General features: G+C 34.9%; 2 protein-coding genes and 1 non-coding gene across 5 annotated transcripts in view; 2 read left to right on the forward strand and 1 right to left on the reverse strand.

Annotated features, from left to right (window-relative positions):
• Positions 1-470: 470 nt before the first annotated feature.
• Positions 471-1,203, reverse strand: LOC103971106 (uncharacterized). The gene is made up of 2 exons (XR_010481461.1): positions 958-1,203; positions 471-892 (listed from the first exon to the last, which is right to left on the reverse strand). It is a non-coding gene; the product is annotated as an uncharacterized LOC103971106 (transcript).
• Positions 1,204-4,388: 3,185 nt separating this feature from the next.
• On the forward strand, positions 4,389-4,796 carry LOC135597892 (Bowman-Birk type proteinase inhibitor-like). The gene is made up of 2 exons (XM_065091392.1): positions 4,389-4,488; positions 4,576-4,796. The coding sequence occupies exons 1-2, from the start codon at positions 4,389-4,391 to the stop codon at positions 4,794-4,796; spliced, it is 321 nt and encodes a 106-aa protein (XP_064947464.1).
• A 6,997-nt stretch (positions 4,797-11,793) lies between these two features.
• Positions 11,794-19,349, forward strand: part of LOC103971285 (DENN domain and WD repeat-containing protein SCD1) — a 35,279-nt gene continuing 27,723 nt past the window's right edge. For 2 of the 3 annotated variants that reach the window (XM_018829365.2, XM_065091852.1), the window contains exons 1-3: positions 11,794-12,291; positions 12,693-12,786; positions 15,882-16,083. In XM_018829365.2, the coding sequence (XP_018684910.2) occupies positions 12,106-12,291; positions 12,693-12,786; positions 15,882-16,083 (482 nt within the window). In that variant the 5' untranslated portion in view covers positions 11,794-12,105. The remainder of the gene's footprint in view (positions 12,292-12,692; positions 12,787-15,881; positions 16,084-19,349) is intronic. The other variant, XM_009385308.3, reaches the window with a different exon arrangement.

The raw sequence follows: 19,349 nt of genomic DNA on the forward strand, positions 1-19,349 counted from the left end.
AAAACGCCAAAAAAATATTATAATAATATATGAGAAATGACATATGCACGATAATATATTATTTTATAATTTTTTCAATAATATTTAATATATTAATAAAATATTATAAACGTTATTAAAAAAATTATAAACAAGTCAAATGAAAAAAATATTATACCATTTGAAAAATGATAAAAAATCTAACGAAAAAATTTGATGAAAAAACTTTTAATGAATATTTTGGATATTTTAAAATTAAATATATTATTTAAAAAAAACATAAAAGAAGGGTATCTAAAATATAAATATTTTCTAAAAAATTCTTGTGTGTGTGTATATATATATATTGAAAGTGAGAAATAGTGCTCTCATAGAACTCTTATTGCTCTAAAATATAAATATTTTCTGATATTATATTTTCCTTTCATATGATTTTGAAAGCTTATTTGGTTATCTTCACGCATCGTCGAAGGAGAGAGAAACGAATCTGCTGCAACCAAGAACGAGCCAAAGCACTTAAGAACACCAAACCACTGGCTTGCGAGGATGATTCAGCAGCCAGATAACGCTTACAGCGATGGTCATGACCAGCGATATCAGGCTGAGAGAAGATACTACAAACAGTTTCCGCTCTTATTCCAGCAAATCCATGCATCGGCAAGCAGCGGCGGCGAGGGCGGCGCAAGAGCCATATACTGCTACGGGTGGCAGCGGTCGCCGCAGTCCTCGTAGATGATGTCGCGGCAGTAGCATTTGGGCGGGAACGACCTGGTGCAGTGGCAGTTCTTGCAGTTGGGGTGGCAGCCTCCGATCAACTCGTCGGTGCACCGGCACTGCGGCGGGAACGACCTCGTACAGAGGCACATGTCGCAGCACGCCCATGGCTTCTCTCCCGCTAATCCCTCTCCGTTTCCTGCACACATATATATAGAGACGTAGATCGACCAGTACACTGAGAGATCGGCTCCAAGTACGTACCTTGGCTGGGGAGGAGGAGGAGGAGGTGAGGGTCTACACGGGCAGTGGAGAGGCTGACAAGAAACACCAAGGCCAGGAAGGTCACCACAAGGCCGCCGCTCCTCATCTTCTACACCGACCACTTCGCACTCAGCTGTAAGCTAGTAATGGAGGATCGGAGATGAGGGATTTGGCCAGGCATCAGGCCATTTTATAGAGAACCTCTCACAGCATTTGGAGAAAAGGGCATGCATGCGTCAAACGTGGTGGAGAAGGACGCCATCGGCTGGCCGCCACTAGACAAAATATACAGTGCACTTCGAGTCCTAAAGACAAGAAAGCTTCTACTTTGATTTTTAGTGTGACAGACTTATAATATTCATGCTTGTCTGGGAAAATATTCTCCCCCAATTCTCTGTGCTATGAGAAAACAAGAATCCAAATAAGTTAATTTAGGTTATTTCGATCAGCTGATTAGCTTCCGTCTAACTCAAATTCAAAGATGAAATATGTGTGTCGTGCACTATTTAAGACATATGAAGATTGTTAGTCTCATTGAAGTATCATTTACTTGTTTATCATAATGATAATTTTAGTTGAGAAAGATTTTAATAATTTAATTTATCGTAAAGTACAAATGATAATGATAAAAAAATATTTTATAAAATATTCGAAAATTAATCTACTGTAAAAAATAATTAAGATTAATAATTATTTATTAAAATTATTTTATTCTTATTAATTATTGATTTGAGCGTCAAGTGAAGCAGAACCTCATCTAACCTTAGTCTTTATATAAGATTACGAGTAAACATTTAAAAAAATTTTATCATATTAAATTTTAAATTAAATTAATCTAAATACTATAAATATCCATGTAATCAATTATAAAGATAAATTATTTAACAGTCTAAAGTTGTGGGGGATCAAAAATATGTGAAGAGAAATTATTTGACAGTAAGCCTTCTTATTGTAGTGTCATAATGAAAGAACAAACCCCAACTATATTTCTCTCTCTTCTCTCTTAATATTTCCATGTGTTTGCTTTATCCTCTTGCATTATATTAAAAAAATATATTTACAAAATTGTTTAACCTCTGCACTGTTCAATCAATTCAGACATCAAGAAGAACTGCATAAAAAGAATTCAGATCAGTGTTGCCGTTTCCAAAGTCATGCGGGATTCCCGAGAACTATTTTCTAATGTTCAAACTCTCGAGTCTGCAGCGTCGTCCTTATCCAAATGCCAACTCCGACGAAGTAGGTCACGTTCTCAGATGGAACACTGTCGACAAACTCTTGTCGTCTTCGACCTGAGACCATTAAATCCAAGGAAGCTCCACGCGATCATGGCGGAGCAGCGTGAACAAATGTCGGATAAAAGCATCTTTTTCTGGTTTTGCAGGTTGGGGATATGATCTGAATGACGGACAAGGAACGATCGTGGTGGACCGGAGGTGCTCCTTTAGAACCAGCAATTCAAGATAAAATACAAAGCGTATGCATAATATGATTATTGCTAATCAACTTTTATGTCGTAATCGGAGAGTCAGCACATCTTGATCCGATCCCATTATGTAAGATTGGCCATGTACAAACTCGGATAATTAAAATATGCATCGGGTTAGGTTGAGCTATGAGTCTTATGTCATGCTACTTTATCGTTAGCCTATTCACACAGATCGAGATTGAGAGGAAGATTTCTCAACTTGATCTCTTCGAAGTTTAAGTTAGCCTTGAGTGGAATGAGAGTGAGTTGAATGTGTGAAAAGTCCTCCTCCGATGCTAATCAGATGGTGGATTTTTATACCTATACCCAGGGAGTCGGTCGTACCTAGTTCGTTAATGACTATCAACCCCTTAATTGGTCGGCCCATATCTTCCGTGCAGACGTCGGTTGGCTTGCACGGATCAACACCTTGCGATATTGTCCCGAGCTTTTCGAAGTAGCTTCGTACCCAATGCTACCATCCCAAACTTTTCGAGAGCAACTCTGTATTGTGCGGTGCATCTTGTACGACGTGAGAGGATGATCGTCTGAGTCCGAGGCGTCATGCTGACGTGGTTCGTTACATCAGCTTTAAAGCTCCACGTCGATGCTATTGTGGCTACGAACTATTGCCAAAGGATGTGTTACCAAATTGTGCCCTATCAGTTATGTTATGGATAGATTGAATAAAAATACTAAAATTCTATGGAGTCTTTGACACTATAATTTCTTATATTAGACATATTTCTAGTATTATACGATAATATCCGGATAAGTCCAATTCAATTCAAATACATAAAATATCTTATGTGATATCGGAAAAAACTTCAATACTAAGGTTGAGAGATACTCAAATGCTTATTTTAAGCCCGACTTATATAAAAATTAAAATCAAACAGATTTTTCAATATGATTTTTTTAACACTCAAATTAGTGATAAAAATAAAAAAAGAATAATTTTAATAAATAGTAATGGATCTCTATCATAAGTGTTTTTTTATAATAAATTAATTAAATAAATATTTTATAGTATAGATGGAATGGTAAAATATATATAGCCGAAGTGGCATTGATTGTTCTCTCTCCCCAAACGAAGAACGCCGCCGCCATCGAGCTCAGCACCGCGCATTCATGATCCATCCGACACCTCCATGTGATGTTGTGAAGGCTCCACGAATCCACCCCTCCTTCGATGTCTCCTCCTGCTCACACCCCAAGTTTGCAGGACACTCATCCTCATCCTCATCGACTTTCAAATCCACAGTGACAGTAGAGTTCTTAAAGTCTAGCAGGAGGGACTCGACTCGTCCTGTTGTGGCCGTCTTGATGTTCAATGGTTACTGATAGCCTCCCTGCTGCCAAGAACGCACTACATTCCCTCTCAGCGATGTGGTATTTTGAGTATCTGCTGTGAAGGAACAAGAGCCGCATGTAACACGTTAAAATCCAATCGATCGAGACGATCTAACCTACTCTGTGACTCAAAGAGAATCGGCACAGCAGGCAACTTTGACTACATCTTCAAGACGCGGACATGTTGGTGCTCGTGACAAGTCTATGAGCAAAAAGATCTCACGAGTCACGACGCCGACAAGACTCGTGAGGCCGACAGTTAAGAAGAGAGAATCTTTTGCACTGATATCTACAGCCACAAAAGCTGACTTTTTGTATTAGACCGCCCCGATAAAGTAAGAAGAAACTCAACAATGGCCAGAGAGTAGGTCAGGGTGGGGATATTAAAGAGTTCCTCCGACGAAGAGAAAGAGGATAAATAGATATTTAGATGCCATGAAAGAGATCACCCACCCGCGTCACTGTCACCACGTTTAACACGTTCATGCCCTTCTCCCGAAAGCTGTGGCTGGTTCTTCTCCATAAAGAAGCTTGATGGCTGACCAAATCACTCATCCCAGGCTTCATCTCTAATCCTCCGTTACTAGCCACCAAGTTCTTGGTGTGGAAGATGAGGAGCGCTGGCCTTGTTGTGGCCTTCCTGGCCTTGGTGTTTCTTGTCAGCCTCTCCGCTGCCCGAGAGGACCCTGATATCTTACTGCCAAGCCAAGGTACTTGAAGCAGATCTCTCAATGTTTCTCGTGGTGTACCGGCTGATCTATATCTCTATATGTACGCGCGCGTGTGTGTGTGTGCAGGAATCGGAGAGGAAGTAGGGGGAGAGAAGCCATGGGCGTGCTGCGACAGTTGCTTGTGCACGAAGTCGATCCCGCCGCAGTGCCGGTGCACCGACCAGTTGATCGGAGGTTGCGACCCCAACTGCAAGACCTGCATCTGCACAAAGTCGTACCCGCCCAAATGCCGCTGCTACGACATCATCAACGACTACTGCGGTGAGCGATGCAACCCGGAGCAGTAGCGCCTCCGACGGCCGCTCCCCGCAGCTTTCGTGCCGCCGCTGCATGCGTGATGCATGGATTTGCTGGAATAACAGAGGAGATTGTTCGTAGTATCTTCTCTGCACCTGATGTCGCTGGTATAACCTTCCGTGTGAGTGTTATCCGGCTGCTAAATAATTCACGCAAGGCAGGGGTTTGGTGTTCATTGGTGCTTCGGCTTGTGCTTTGTTTCTCCAACACCGATGTATATGAAGAAGATTACCGAGACCTAACGAATGCTTAACCTCTTCATTTTGATCAAACATACAGACAAATAAGCTTACACAATTATAAGAAAGGAAAACAACAGACAAGGTGGGGAGGGCGTGGCTCGTCTCGTCTACATTAAATTTGATTTGACAGGGAAATATTTTATCTCTTGTCGTAGGTCAGATACGTAGGAGACAGAGAGGACATGTTCATCTCATCTATATTAAATTTTATTTAATGGGAAAATATTTATCTCTTATAGTAGGTTAGATACGTGGTTGCTCCCTCACGACACATTCGTTAGAGAGAACATGGCTCATGACAAAATAAAAAAATATTATTAAAAAATATTTTAGCAAAATAATCTTATAAAATGTAAAGAGGAAATTAACTTTTTATATTAGAGAAGATTTTTACTATACTTTTTTTTAATGATCTCATAAGCTTTTAGAGACTTTTTATTTATATTAATTTTTTTTATTTTTAAAATTAATTAACTAACTATATAAGATACTTTAAAAATAAAAAAATAAAAGTAATAAGTAGGTAATTTTATATTTTTTGAAAAATAATTTTTGCATTATATCAGTGTGAATGGGTCTCAATATCTATTTATATATTATTATTTATAGATTATTATGAGATCTTAATAGGTTCCTTGATCAAATTTATTTAGTATTTTTCTTAAAATTAATTTTATCAATTTTTTTAAAAGTCTTATTTTTCTTGTTCTATATTAATCCACTCCATTTGAGAAAAACTCGTCCTCGAGTTTATATCTGATATAATAAATTCTCATTTGAAAAGTAATAATACAACTATACAATAATAAAGATCTTTGAGATCTCCTAATGATCTAATAAATCAATCATATAAGCATTATAATTAATTTTCTTTAAGACATTATAGGGATCATATTTCTTCAGCTTGAATTTGTTGTGACCGTAGAAAATCTCTATTTTCTTTAAGACATTATAGGGATCATATTTCTCCGGTGCTCATCAATCGCTTCCTTGTACTTGTATTAATAGCTTCAAACTTCTTCTTCACTTTAGTTTAGATTGATTGTTTTTGTTTAGTTATATTGTTAGCTTGCTACACTCATTCCAGAAATTTTTGGTAGGCAAACTAAATCTAGAATATACTTTGACACTTTTGTATAAACAATAAAAAATGATGACACTTCTATAAAATTATGAATTGCATTGTTATAAGCAAATTCAATTTTTGTGAGTATGAAATCGCATTATCTTGGTTTATCATCACAAATGTAACGAATCGAGTTTCCCAAAGTTATATCAGTTACCTCCATCTAATCATCAATTTGTGCATGAGCTATGCTACTAAACTCCAAACTTGCGTTAAATATTTTCTACAATGCCAACAAAAAATGAGATAGGAATTTAGAATCTCTATCAGAAATGATTGATTTTGGTACACAAATTCTTGTAAGAATAGCTTACAACATGATATGAAATTAGCCATCTTGGATAATTGATCCACATCACAAACATAAAATTAATTCCCTTCTAAGTTCTCAGTAATTCCAATATAAAATCCTCCTAAATGCCTTCTAGAATTAGTAATGGCATATATAAACTAGTGTTTTGTGATTAGCCTTTTGCAGTTTGAGAAGTCAAATATTTTCTTACAAAATTACCTACATCCCTTTTTAATTGTGGCCAAAAGTATCTCTCCTCAACACTTGCTATTGTTTTATCTCACTCAAAATGTTTGTTGAATCATTCTCTATGTAAATCTCGAATAATCTTTCCTCGAAATATATAACTTGTTATCTTTGAATAAGTAACCATCGTGGATATGAAAATCATCTATAAGTTGTCTTATCAAATTCTTCTCTCAAACGAAATCCTTATTTTCAGCGAACAGATCCTTCAAGTATTCAAACCTTATAACTTTATTACTTGGAGAAACTAGTAAAGTTGTTACTCTACTCAAAGTATCAGTAACACGATTGGAAGTACTAAACTTGTGTTTGATTACTTAGATAAATTGCTTTAGGTAGGAAGCCCATCTTATATGCATCTTATTATGGTTCTTGAAATGGAAGGCTTCAAGGTCTAAATATATTACAAACTCACGCGTAATCAAGTAACATTTTTAATTTCATAAAACTTGTATCACATCTTACAACTCTTGTTCATAAGTAGACCACTTTTGGTATGCTTCACTTAACTTCTTACTGAAAAATACAATTGGTCTTTCTTCTTTTAATAGTTTTACTCCAATCTCAATTTCGTCGTCGCTGTTTCGTAGTGTCTTTTCTCGACCTGATATCGTTGATTGTAACTTTCTCTGCATCTGTGATCTGACTGTCGAATAATTCATGTAAGGCGTTGTTTTGGCATTCTGAGTTGCTTTGTCTCGTGCATGGTTAATAGTGAGATCATTCTTTTTTTGCTTCTCCGTCTGTGATATATGAGAATAATGATGCATGTTGATAGTTACTGGTAAGTTTACATAATTATAGGAAATTAAAATAATGACTCATCACTCGAAAGATAAAGAGGCAAGAACAACATGAGCATGCTCCTCTCCTCATCGAGGGATCTCCATCATAGCACTTCTCCTAAACCAAGGTTTCTTACATGCATAAGATATTGCTATGAAACACATAAGACCTCTGGAAAAAAAATGCCCAAACAACTCATGCCCACATGTCGTTGATAGATATTAAAAAAATAGCTTGGGTCAATTATCGTGTTACCTCCCCTGCGAAATATTCGTAAGAGTCTAAGAGGTAACTCGGATCAGTTACGAATTGTCTCCATTATGAAATATTCGTAAAAATATTTTTGAAAATCAAAGAGGTAGCTTAAGTTGGTTACGAATTATTTCCCCTATAGAATCTTTATGGTATATTCTTTCTCCTCGAGGTCAGCATAAAAGTATACCCTTAGCTCTAAATTAGGAGAAAAAAAAAAAGGATGAGAAGTACATCTCGAAACTAATTTGAGTATCAGAGAGATAAGCTCTAAAAGGCTCTCTCAATTTCAATCTTTGCAAGGAGATGCTTTCTACTTTGGATGATCTCGTTCATATAGAATAGGGCCACATTATGCTGATCAGAATGTTAATAATATTTTTCCTATATATATATATATATAAAAGAGTCTATGCGAACTTCGAGTCAACTAAAACCCTATCTACAACAAAATAAATTATAGATGTTGCTTAGAACAAAAAAACATGTGCATGCCATTGAAAAAGTGAATGATCATATCATATAAAAGTATTATATCCGTAGTGCAAACCCATGGAATTACAAGGCAACATATAAACCATGGTTATCCTTCCATGTGTAGGGGTAGTTAAATCATTCCAGGTTAAGGTTCAATGTGCTCATCAAGACTCAAAACTCATCTCATAACTCATAATCATGCTAATTCGATTCTAATATCATTTATCATAATATAATCTAATGAAATAATTGATCTATTATCTTGTAAAACATAATCTTATACACAATTATTATTATCATTTGGATTAAAGGGACTTAATAACTGTTCACTCTTAACTAGTAAAGCGTACAATAACTCGTCATTTAGGTCCTTCACTCTTCGGGAAGGAAAAATTGTGAAACAATATTGTGATGTATCTTATCAGACATTTATTTCCTGCATGTTTCTAATCAAGATTATGGTGTGAACCGATGATATTTTTGGTCATCACCTGATAATGATGCTTTTTTCTTTTTTACAAATGATAAGGGATGAAGATGAAATTTGATTATAATTGTGAATAAAGACGATCTTTTATGTTTTTTTTTAGCACATGTATAAATTCAGGAGATTTGTTGAAAAAAAAGAGGGTGGGATGCGAGAGATGATGATATGTGATGCCAAGAATCGATGAAAGAGGAGCTTACATGTTACAACTCGGGCCTCATGACTTTATCAAGTTCATTTAAACTAGATTGCTGATGAAAATAGATAAAATAAAATTGATAGTAATATATTTATCAAATATTTATAAGTTAATCTTAATCTTATTCACTTTCGATATAGGATTAATTAGAGTATTATAATTTGATCACTCAAAAGTATGATGCCCTCGTCAAAGACTTAGTATAGCTCAAATCAAATGTTAGTATAGTGCATATGAGATATAGCCCAATGGTTATTCAAAATCATGACGAGTCCTCTAACTCCACTAGTAACCTTTTTCTACTCGAGTCTCTTTATTATGCCCAAATACTAGGTTAAATATGATACTATAAAAAAATATAGTATCATGAATTTTTTTTATAGGATCATAATAATCTTTCCACAAATACATCCAAAGCCAAATAAATAAACATCATTTTCTTACATAACTTGTATATATTTATTATATAGTGATGTTAATTCAAAAATAAATTTAATTGATTCTGTCTAGCGATAAAGGAATATTTGCTCTTCATTGGAATATAGTATAGTACTATTGGAGGCTACTTTCAAAATCAAAAACAAAAAAAATTCAGCAACATTAAGTATGAACCCCTATAAGTCAATTATAAAATGAATACATGACTAAAAATCAATCATCTTACTAACATATATTAAATACTCAAAAGAGTATTCTCTCAATAATGAAAAGGTTTTATCCTATGAGATGAGTTTGTGTTCTTTCAATAATAAATAGAGATAAACTTATATCGCACTCTCAACAATGAATGAAATAATTCCCCTCACCTACTAAAGTGTGAACATATTCCTCTTAACAACGGATAAAAAAATCATCTAACTACCACGTGTAATGGACTGCTAATTCTCGAAGAGAATTGTCATTGATACTTTTGGTAGGAAAACAATATCATCTCATACTAGTCATGATATATCAGGATGAAATAGTATATTAAAAAATTTATTTCAAACATCATTATTGTCATATGATATTAATTAGTCCTTAATTGACTTGAACCATAATTTAACCAATCTAATTAAACTTAATTTAACCAAAACCTAACTGAATCGATTTCTAATCCTTATTTAACTGGTTTGAAATCACCATATGCTAGTATAATTTTGATCTTTAATTTGAATAAGTTAAACGAATTCGGAATCACCCTGAATCAATTAATCAAATCTAGTATGGTTGAATCAATATTTAAGCCTAAATCAAATAAAATAAGAGCAATGGACTAGACTACATAATACTAAGCTAAGTCGGGCCAACTTATGTGTATCACACATGACTGTACATGCACCACATCGGGCTGGGTTAGCCTATAACCCATGGATTGGTCATGTGCACTACACATGATTGCCCATGTTGAGCTGGGTTGAGCTAGTCTACGGGTTAAGGCTTGACCTGCTGGTTGAGCCTGGGCCATGGGTTGTAACTTGACTTACGGTTGGGCCTAGCTTATGGGTTATGGCCTACTGATTTCAACCTAAATCCTAATCAATTCCCTCAATTTCGATTCACGATATTATAAAATTATAATCAAGCATCTATTTATTAGTAATAAATCATTAAAATATAATAAATAGTAATATATTAAAAAATAAACTAAATAAAGAGAAAATAATATTCTTAATTAAGTATTATATAAATCTAATAAAAATCACATATCATGTGTTCAAGATAAAAATTTGAAAAATCCATATGGTATCAATAATTTTAATATATTTTAATCCAAAAATAAAATTTCAATCATTTAAAGGAAAGGAATAAAAGAAAATTTTTTATTTTTCAAGAAAGATGAGTGCATACCTCTTCTTAGTATACAACTTTTTATTTCTCTCGCTTAACTTGGTGAGGAATGAAAAAGAGGAATCCCCAAGTGAGCCATATATATATATATATATATATATATATATATTTAATATTTAATATTTATTTAATTTACTAATAAAAATGATATCATCCTACTTGGAATATTGAATAGTTATTTCTTATATTTCATTAGCAAAAAAATACTATGACTAAATTGAAAATTTGATTACAATAGGAAGGGAAAAATAATTGGCTTATTAGTGAAGAAAGACAAATGAATAACATATTTATATTTTTTTGTCATACATGGTATGTATCGAGATGAGGGTTAGTATAAAAAATACAGTTGGCTAAAATATCATACAAAATACTTCGAGTATGGCAACCTAAGTGTATGTATACAAGTGCTCATCCATCGTTCTTTTTATATAATATAAATGATAACTATGTATAATGAAAAACTAGAATATACTCATGTAACATATTACATGAGTATGATATGTTAGTGGAGTTACGATCAATATTTCAACATCATATGATCGACATCTTAATGTTATATACATCGATGTTTTGATATTATATGATTAACACAAGATTATCAGCTAGACTACAATGATAAGATCGAACAAATAAGTGTTCTCATAACTTCGATCTAACGCAATACAAATATGATTGGGTTTGAGATAAATGTATAATTCCTTCATAATTAATGTTGATCAAAGGAATAATAAATCAGAAAATCTATTACAGAAGGGCTTTTGAAAAATAATGATTCAGAATATCCATTAAACAAAAGACTTTGTTAAGTACATTGAATCATGCACTTAAATATCATCTAAATCCTATGATCCCCAACTAGTATAGGTATATACATTTCTTAAAAATGCTCCTAATAATTTTATAGGATTCGACACCTTCGAACAAGAAAATCCAATCTATTATCATATATATATATATATATATATATTCACTTTGTCGGATTAATGGATTAGGATAGATAAGAAAATCCGATCCATTATCATCCCCGCTAATAATACTCCGACAACCGACCTGCCCACCTTCTCTCCGCCACTTCGAGCGAGCCGTTGAACGCGGCAACAAAAATCCCGCTCGGGAGACGAAGCCGTCGCCCTCGTTCCGTCCTCCCTTTGAAGTCGCGACGAAGAACTGCTCCACATCGAGATCCATCGGAGAATCGAGGCGAACGAGGAGGAGCCGGTGGATCAAGCGATCAGGAAACGCTCGGCGTTGAGATCCGGTCGTGGATCGAGGACGGCGGGTCCGGGAGGGTGAGAGGTTGGAGAGATCAGGGATCGATTCTTCTTCTTGCCCCTCCTCTCTCCTTTGCGGTTGGATCCGATGGCTTCGGCGTCGTCGAGGATCTTCGAGTACTTCGTGGTGTGCGGGATCGGGCCGGAGATCCGGACCCTGGAGGGGAACAAGGGGTTCCAGGGGATGGAGGTCATGTACATGCCCTCCCTCCTTGACCAGTACCCTCCTTCCAACCATTCCCTCTACCCTCCCCCGCCCCCGCAGCTCCCTACCGTATGTTTCATCTCCTTCTCTCTTTCCCCATCTCTCTGCTAGTCATTTTCTTTTGATTCAGGTTCTCTTCTTTTAATCTTTTAAACCTACCCAAGTTGAGTTGTAAGTGGGCCTATTTTGTTGTCCTCATCTAAAATGGGAAAGGAACATATGTAAGTTCAAACAAGGCCTAGATCCGTAAATGTCAATCTTACCGAACACAACCTTTTTGCTTAATTCGAGTTATTCACTTGGTTGGTTGTTTTCGGATGCTTAGTTGGAATATACTTGTGTTCGACACATTTCTTGATAATTGAGAAAGCACATCAACATTTTCTGAACTCTGAACAAGGTATACTAGATAAAGACTTACTAGAAGACAATTATTTCCTTTATTCTGATGGTGAATGCTACTATTGCAGTGCGTTCTACCTGCAGGGGTGGAATTCTATTCTTCGGGGTTTAACTCGGATGATGTAACAACATACCCTCGTAGTTATCCGATTGTTCTAACAGGTATTGATGATCTTCTGTTTAATTTCAAATGGTTTACCAGGATTATTTTTTCAGCTTTTATTTTGATGTCCGTAACATAAAAAACCATAGATGTTGAGCAACTCAGAAGCTACAACCCTGTTCTTGTGAAAACTTGATCTAACTGCATTACTTGAAAATTAGTGTCATTCAACATTGACGCTGCTCTTCTGAGTTGTCCTGACATTGAGCAACTCAGAAGCAACAATAAGATTTTGTCTGGAATATTTGTGGTTGGCTACTTGGTTCATTTCTTGCCATTTAGGTCACATATTCATTGTTCTTATTATTTCTAACCAAGTTTTCTCTGGGTGTCTTTTTCTAGTTTGGTACCTCTAATCTAAATAGTCACCTGTCTTAAGTGCGCTTATATGTTCATTTGGACATGTCAAAATTTTCTTAGACAATTTTGCCCTATTTTGTTCTAAGATGGTGTTATCTTTAACTTTTTTAAGCATTTGATAATTTCTCACGGTTTCATTTGATGTTACATCAGAAACACATCCATCCATTTTGTCATTCTCATCTATCTTATTCTTACTTTCTGATAGGCATTGTTATATGTAGATTTATCATTTAATTTGTTGTTGACCTTATAACACATGAACTCAAGGTATTATATGGCTTTTTTAGCCATTATGTATGGGCAATTAAGGGAGTAGAGAAATCACAATGAGTGCAATGATCCTTGTTTGTGTTTGGCAAAATGACCCTGGAGCTATTTGTGGTCATCTTGAGCTTGATAGTCTAGTTTGCGTTATTCATGTACACCTAGCTATTTTTATACCCCTATCTAGAGTTGGCTGGAAGAGGACCTAAAGGAAGGTCGTTTGAGAAAACAATGACGATGAATACTGGCAAACGACGGGGGTTTATAATGGGATCTTAGAGAATAATGGAAGAGTATAACAATGCAAATGAGAATAAGAGTTTCTTACATAAGCTATGATGAATATTCGACGTTTACATCATAATCTATAAGCTTGTAGTAGAAAATTATATATTTATTATATTCACAAATTTGATTGAAGTGACAAAATATATAACGTTACAAATATTTTTTTGTATATTTTAACTTAAATTAATTATAGAAGCTATGATGAAATCTTGACCTTTATATCAAAGTCTGATAGCTAGTAGGAGAAAATTATATGTCTATTAGATCTGCATTTACAATTTGTGGTAAACAAATATAATTATCACATTATATTTTTTAAATTCAAGCCTTTATTGAGGGAAATACGATTGAACCAAGATCCATGGGTTAAACTTGTTATGGGAACAAAAAACAATTTTTTTTGAGTTTGGATCAATGTGATTGTGAAGAAGAGGCAAGCTCGAGTCAAGAGCTTGGGTTTCAATTATTCATGAACATGAATTAATTTGACAGCCTTAAGAACAATATTTTTTTGATCTCCACTATTTATGTACCTAGAAATAAGCATTAGTACCTTTTAAAATATATGTAATTTTAGAATTTTCAATCGGACTATTTCAAATATGGAATTATTTCAATGAAACTAACAAGAGAAAGTGGTCTTTTAGGCTAGGGTATCACGCTGATGTAGGTTAAATAGCTCTGATGTCAAATCTCATATACGACAGATTTGTGGCAAACAAAGAAAATATTTATTTATTTGTAAGAAAAGAAGAAAGGAACGAGAGAGGAAGAAAAATATAATGATAGGAAAAAATAATAAAAAAGATGATAACTATCAAACTCAGTCTATCTCAAGAAGAAACTCCTGTGGATAATTGTTTCACATCTCTGCACGTCCCACACATGGATGGATAAGATTCTCACCGTTGGGTATTAGAAATGTGGCTTTACACCACTTACATATGATGTGTGAAAATAACTCATTCTTCATTCATTGATTTATTCCATATATCAATTACAATCTTTCCCCTCTTTTTGTAGGCTCCAAGTACAATAAAAAAAAAGGAAAATTGAGAACTGAGGAAAGATTACATCACATCAAAGTATTTATCATCTATTTCTTTCTTTCTCTGAAGAAGATAAATTTCATATTTGATTCTGGGAACAATATTCTTTTCGATGATGTGTCTGATTGATAGATTTTCATCTTTTTGTGGTATTAAATCAAGATCAATCTTATGTGAATGAAATTTTCAATTATATTCAAGGCTCATCTCCTTCCAATTTATTTAGAATTTTCATTGAAGCTATGATTGTCCCTTTCCTTTCGTTCAACTTTCTTTTTTAATTTTCTTTAGCACTCTTGGAAACTAATATAAGATTGTACTAGATGTTGCCAAACTACCTCAAATTATGCGGCAACTTATGAAACAGTTGTCAGTTTCTCAGTTGCAAATGATCTTGGTAGCTATGTGATCTGCTAGTTTCATCGAGTATTCTGAATCAGTTGCTCAATGATAAAAAATCCCATAATTGTGGTTGTATAACATGTTTATTAACTAATAGCCTGTAGGATTTTTTGGTTGGGGTTGAACTTCCAATCCCACGAGACTCTAGGCAAAAATCATTGATGATGTTGCCGAAATCTGAGTTTATATGTTAGGTTGGTAATACTTCATGATCAAGTGCATATATCCTGTAGGACAAAGCAATATTTGAAAAGAAAATTGGGAGACAAAATAAGAAATTGTTTGCTTTCTTCTTGTTAAACCTTATTTATCTTCGGTCCCAAGCCCAAAAGGAGGAGAATTGCTCTATGTAGTTGAATACTTTTCAAATCCTAATCAACCAGATAAATTTTTATTTTCTTTGATATCCTCTATATAGTAACTAATAGTTGCTATTATGACATTATTTGAAGTCCATAAAATTTGTGGTAAATTTAGCAATCGTTCATCAGAAAGGCCATCTTTAGCAAATAATGTCACTATTTGGAATTTGACTTGTATCCTCAGAATTGTTTGCACAAGGTGTACAAGTTGTTTGAACTTGTTAGACGCATTGCTTAGGATCGTTTATTATGTGATTCTTGCTATTGCAGTTTTCCTCCATCTGCCTGGTGTTTTTTTTTCTAAAATTGTATGAGGACATTTTTATTATTCTTTTGGTATGTGTTGATATAAAATTTTATCTGCAGAGGGAGATGGGTCAAAAATTTATGTAGCGTGCATTGCATTTCGTGACCCAGTTTGTGAAGATATTATTGAAGCATATCAGATACCAGCAAATTCCTTTGCTGATAAATGCATTTGTGTTGTATCTCGTTCACCCAGTTTTCAAGTTCTCAAGGATGCACTGGAAGAGTTGTTCATTCTCTGCTTTTCTCCTGCTGGCAGCAGGTAATACATTTTATGTAAATCGTCTGTCTTCTTCTTGGAGTTACTATTGATCAATCAGCATTGTGCTTAAATTGTGCCTATGTTACATTACTTTTTATCATGTGGTGAACATGATTTTGCATATGCCAGTATATCAACGTGTACCATCCAATATCGCTGAGGAAAGAACAGTAAAAGATCGTACACCAAATGGCACTGAACTTATGATTCCATTACTGGTGTTTGATTGACTGAGACTTATCAGTTGGAGCGTTATTTTAAATCATGATTTTACACTTTTACTCTTGTGACTCTTCATTATAAAGCTTATGAGACTGAACTTGCAGCACAAAAATAAACTCTCTTTTCTCATTCACTTATTGTCAAGTTCCAATTTGCGGTCCTCACTTTATTATGAGGGGCAAGTATTTTTATTACAAACATCCTTAATTTTTTCATCCTTGTCCATCTTTTTACCAAGTCCTGGCACACCCTCTTGTTTGGATCTAGGTTTTTTTGGGTCATTAAGGTTAGATTAGATCTTAGTTGAGGCCTGGTTGACAAATCTCGGGTTCAGATTTGTTCCCTATCATAGTTTTTCATTTTTGAGTTAATTTTAGTTAGTTCAGAATAATTCAGAATCAATAAGTTTGAGGCCTTTTTAAGTCTACGAAAGAGTATTAGTAAGATAGGAAAGAATAAATAATTGTTCATTTTCTTATTAGTTAGCTTAAGAGTCACTTAACCAAGGTTCTGAAAATTTTTTTGTGGTCAAATATACATTTGATCTTTGGACCATATCACATACAGTGTTTGATAACAATAGCAGTATGTGAATATCTATGTGGTGGTATAAACAGCCGTATTTGACCTCATAGGGTTGCATAGTGGCTGATGATTTAATATTTTAAATGTTGTTGGGATTTTATATTTCTACCAAATCTTTTCGGAAGTTTGTCATTGATGTCATATTTGGGACTACTGATAGCTTGTGCAGTCATAGTGTTAAATAGTCTGTCACAATCTTATGGTTATCTGTAAGTCTTTCAATTCTATATGGAAGTCCCAAATCCGGTAAGGTAGTTATAATAAAGGTAGATATATTGAAAGCAGTGGAGGATGAGAGATGTAGAAAGGGAACACCATGGCAAGAAACTGTGTGAAACAAACTCAAAATAAAGAACCTGGATAACCACGGCCACATGCCTTTAGATCTAATTGGCCAATGGTTAATTTCATTGATCAAGTAATCCTAATACAGCATCAAAAAGACTAAACTTAATCTCCATAGTAGGTAAATAGCTTAAGAAATTAAATAGCTGGACTGTATATCAAGATGAAAGAGACTTGTCTTCACAGTTTATCCTATCACTTGCACTTTTCCTTGTCTCGTTATATCTTATCACAAATATGGAAAAGCTGGTATTTTTTAGATCGTTCTGTTTAAAATTGGTACCTAGCTGATGTGACAGGTTACCCCAGATTCCGGAAAACCAGTGAATGCAACATCTTTAAATACCAAGTATCATCTCTTGTATGCTGCTTCAATCTGATGAGGTTTGATTCCTGATATTGTTGCATGATCATATAGCCTTGACCAAACAGTAACTCTTGTAGTCGCCATTTATCTTGTCTGTTGCAGCCATAACACGATAAAAGTTTGGGTCCTCAGGACTCCAGTAGTTTGTGGCAGCTATCTTGTTCCTCAGCCCTTCAATACATAGGAATTATTAGCTGACAATCATTATGTGCATAGCAACTCTAGATATACTCAAATTTTACTTAAAGTTGATTTAATCAGAATCTAAACTTTGACTTTAGCAGGACTGATGAACTTAAGTATAACTCATTTCACTAGGACTCAGATCAACTAAACAAGTCTAGAATCTAGACTCTAGATTAAATGTATCTGGACTCCTACCAAAAGATGAACTGACAATCACTTCAAAAATTGTAGAAATAGAAAATTTTGTTTTGACTAAAAATCTAGATTTAATCTGATATAATTAGTAATTCAAATGATAAAAGACAAGCAAAACCTTTGGCTTCATATCACCTTCTTCAAGAACCTTTGTTTGACATACCATATTGTCCTCATGGATTTTTGGCTAGATCTTAAGTCCTGGAGTGGTAATTGTTGCCTCTATACACAAATAGATTATTGATGCAGCTAGATGACACTTTTAGGGCCAAGAATTAAACCAAGAAATATGATTTCGCCCAGACCGGTCCTTACTGTTTGGTATTTACCGGTTTGGGCATAAACCAGAATGCAATTAATTTTTGGGCAGTCCAGTTTGGTTTATCATATTTTTAGAAAACTCTAGGTTATCTCACGAAGTGGTCATTCGAGAACTTCGCGAGTCACCTGCATGTTGCTGTTGATCAAATGTTGTGCGCCCACTGCCTGCACGCTGTTGCTTGCCATCCACCTCCAAACCAGTACTTCCTCTCCATCTCCTCTATCTCCACCTCCACCTCCCCTCCTATCCTCCTCCTCCTCCTTTCTTCTTCTTCCTTTTCTTCTTCTTCTTCTTCTCCTCCTTCCTCTTGCAGCAAACTGGTATCATGGTACACTGCTAGCATACTGTGTATTGGTACACTGGCATGGACTGGACCCAGACCAGTCTGGCCATGGACAAGTATGGGTCTAGTAACCAAAATTGAGTTCCTTGAATCAAACTAATAATATCTTTTTAAAGTAAAGACTATGGCTCTCCATCCCTATGTTTGATCTGAAAAACCCTGCAAAATAGTTTTGACCTAATCTGATAAAGCCCTTCCACATCTCATTCTCTTGTTGGAACAAGTTGTTTCAAGCGAATTTACCATTGTTTCCGAAACTGAAATCTATACATGGAGTGAACCAGTTATGATCATAATATAAGTAACTTAAAGAGTAAAATAACACTTGCAAAGATAAAGCACACATACAAAATGCTGAGGTTATGATGTTGTGTTTTTACATTTACAAACATGTGTATATTTCTAGCATGGATTGCCATGGTATAGGGAAATTCTGATTTCTTTTTGGCACATCATGATTCTATGCCATGTCTTGACATCCACCTGTGCTAGTTGACATGCCTTTGTGCTGTCCGGCATAAGATAAATAATAGCTTTAGTCATATGTTGGTATCCAAAATGGGTCAACATTGCTTTTGCCAATATCTTTTTGGGCATGATATGCTTCAACTTATGCCCACACATGTTCATCGGTATGATAATTCTTGATATTCAGTATTTGAATTGGTATCCCATAATGGGTTGACATAGCCTGTGCCAGC

Source organism: Musa acuminata, chromosome BXJ2-1 (assembly GCF_036884655.1).
Source record: "Musa acuminata AAA Group cultivar baxijiao chromosome BXJ2-1, Cavendish_Baxijiao_AAA, whole genome shotgun sequence".
Taxonomy (NCBI): Eukaryota; Viridiplantae; Streptophyta; class Magnoliopsida; order Zingiberales; family Musaceae; genus Musa; species Musa acuminata.

Excerpts from the sequence above, each read along its gene's own strand:
- LOC135597892 (XM_065091392.1), top strand. The coding sequence starts at position 4,389 with ATGAGGAGCGCTGGCCTTGTTGTGGCCTTCCTGGCCTTGGTGTTTCTT. Across the intron at positions 4,489-4,575 it reads TATCTTACTGCCAAGCCAAG|GAATCGGAGAGGAAGTAGGG; the intron begins GTACTTGAAGCA and ends GTGTGTGTGCAG.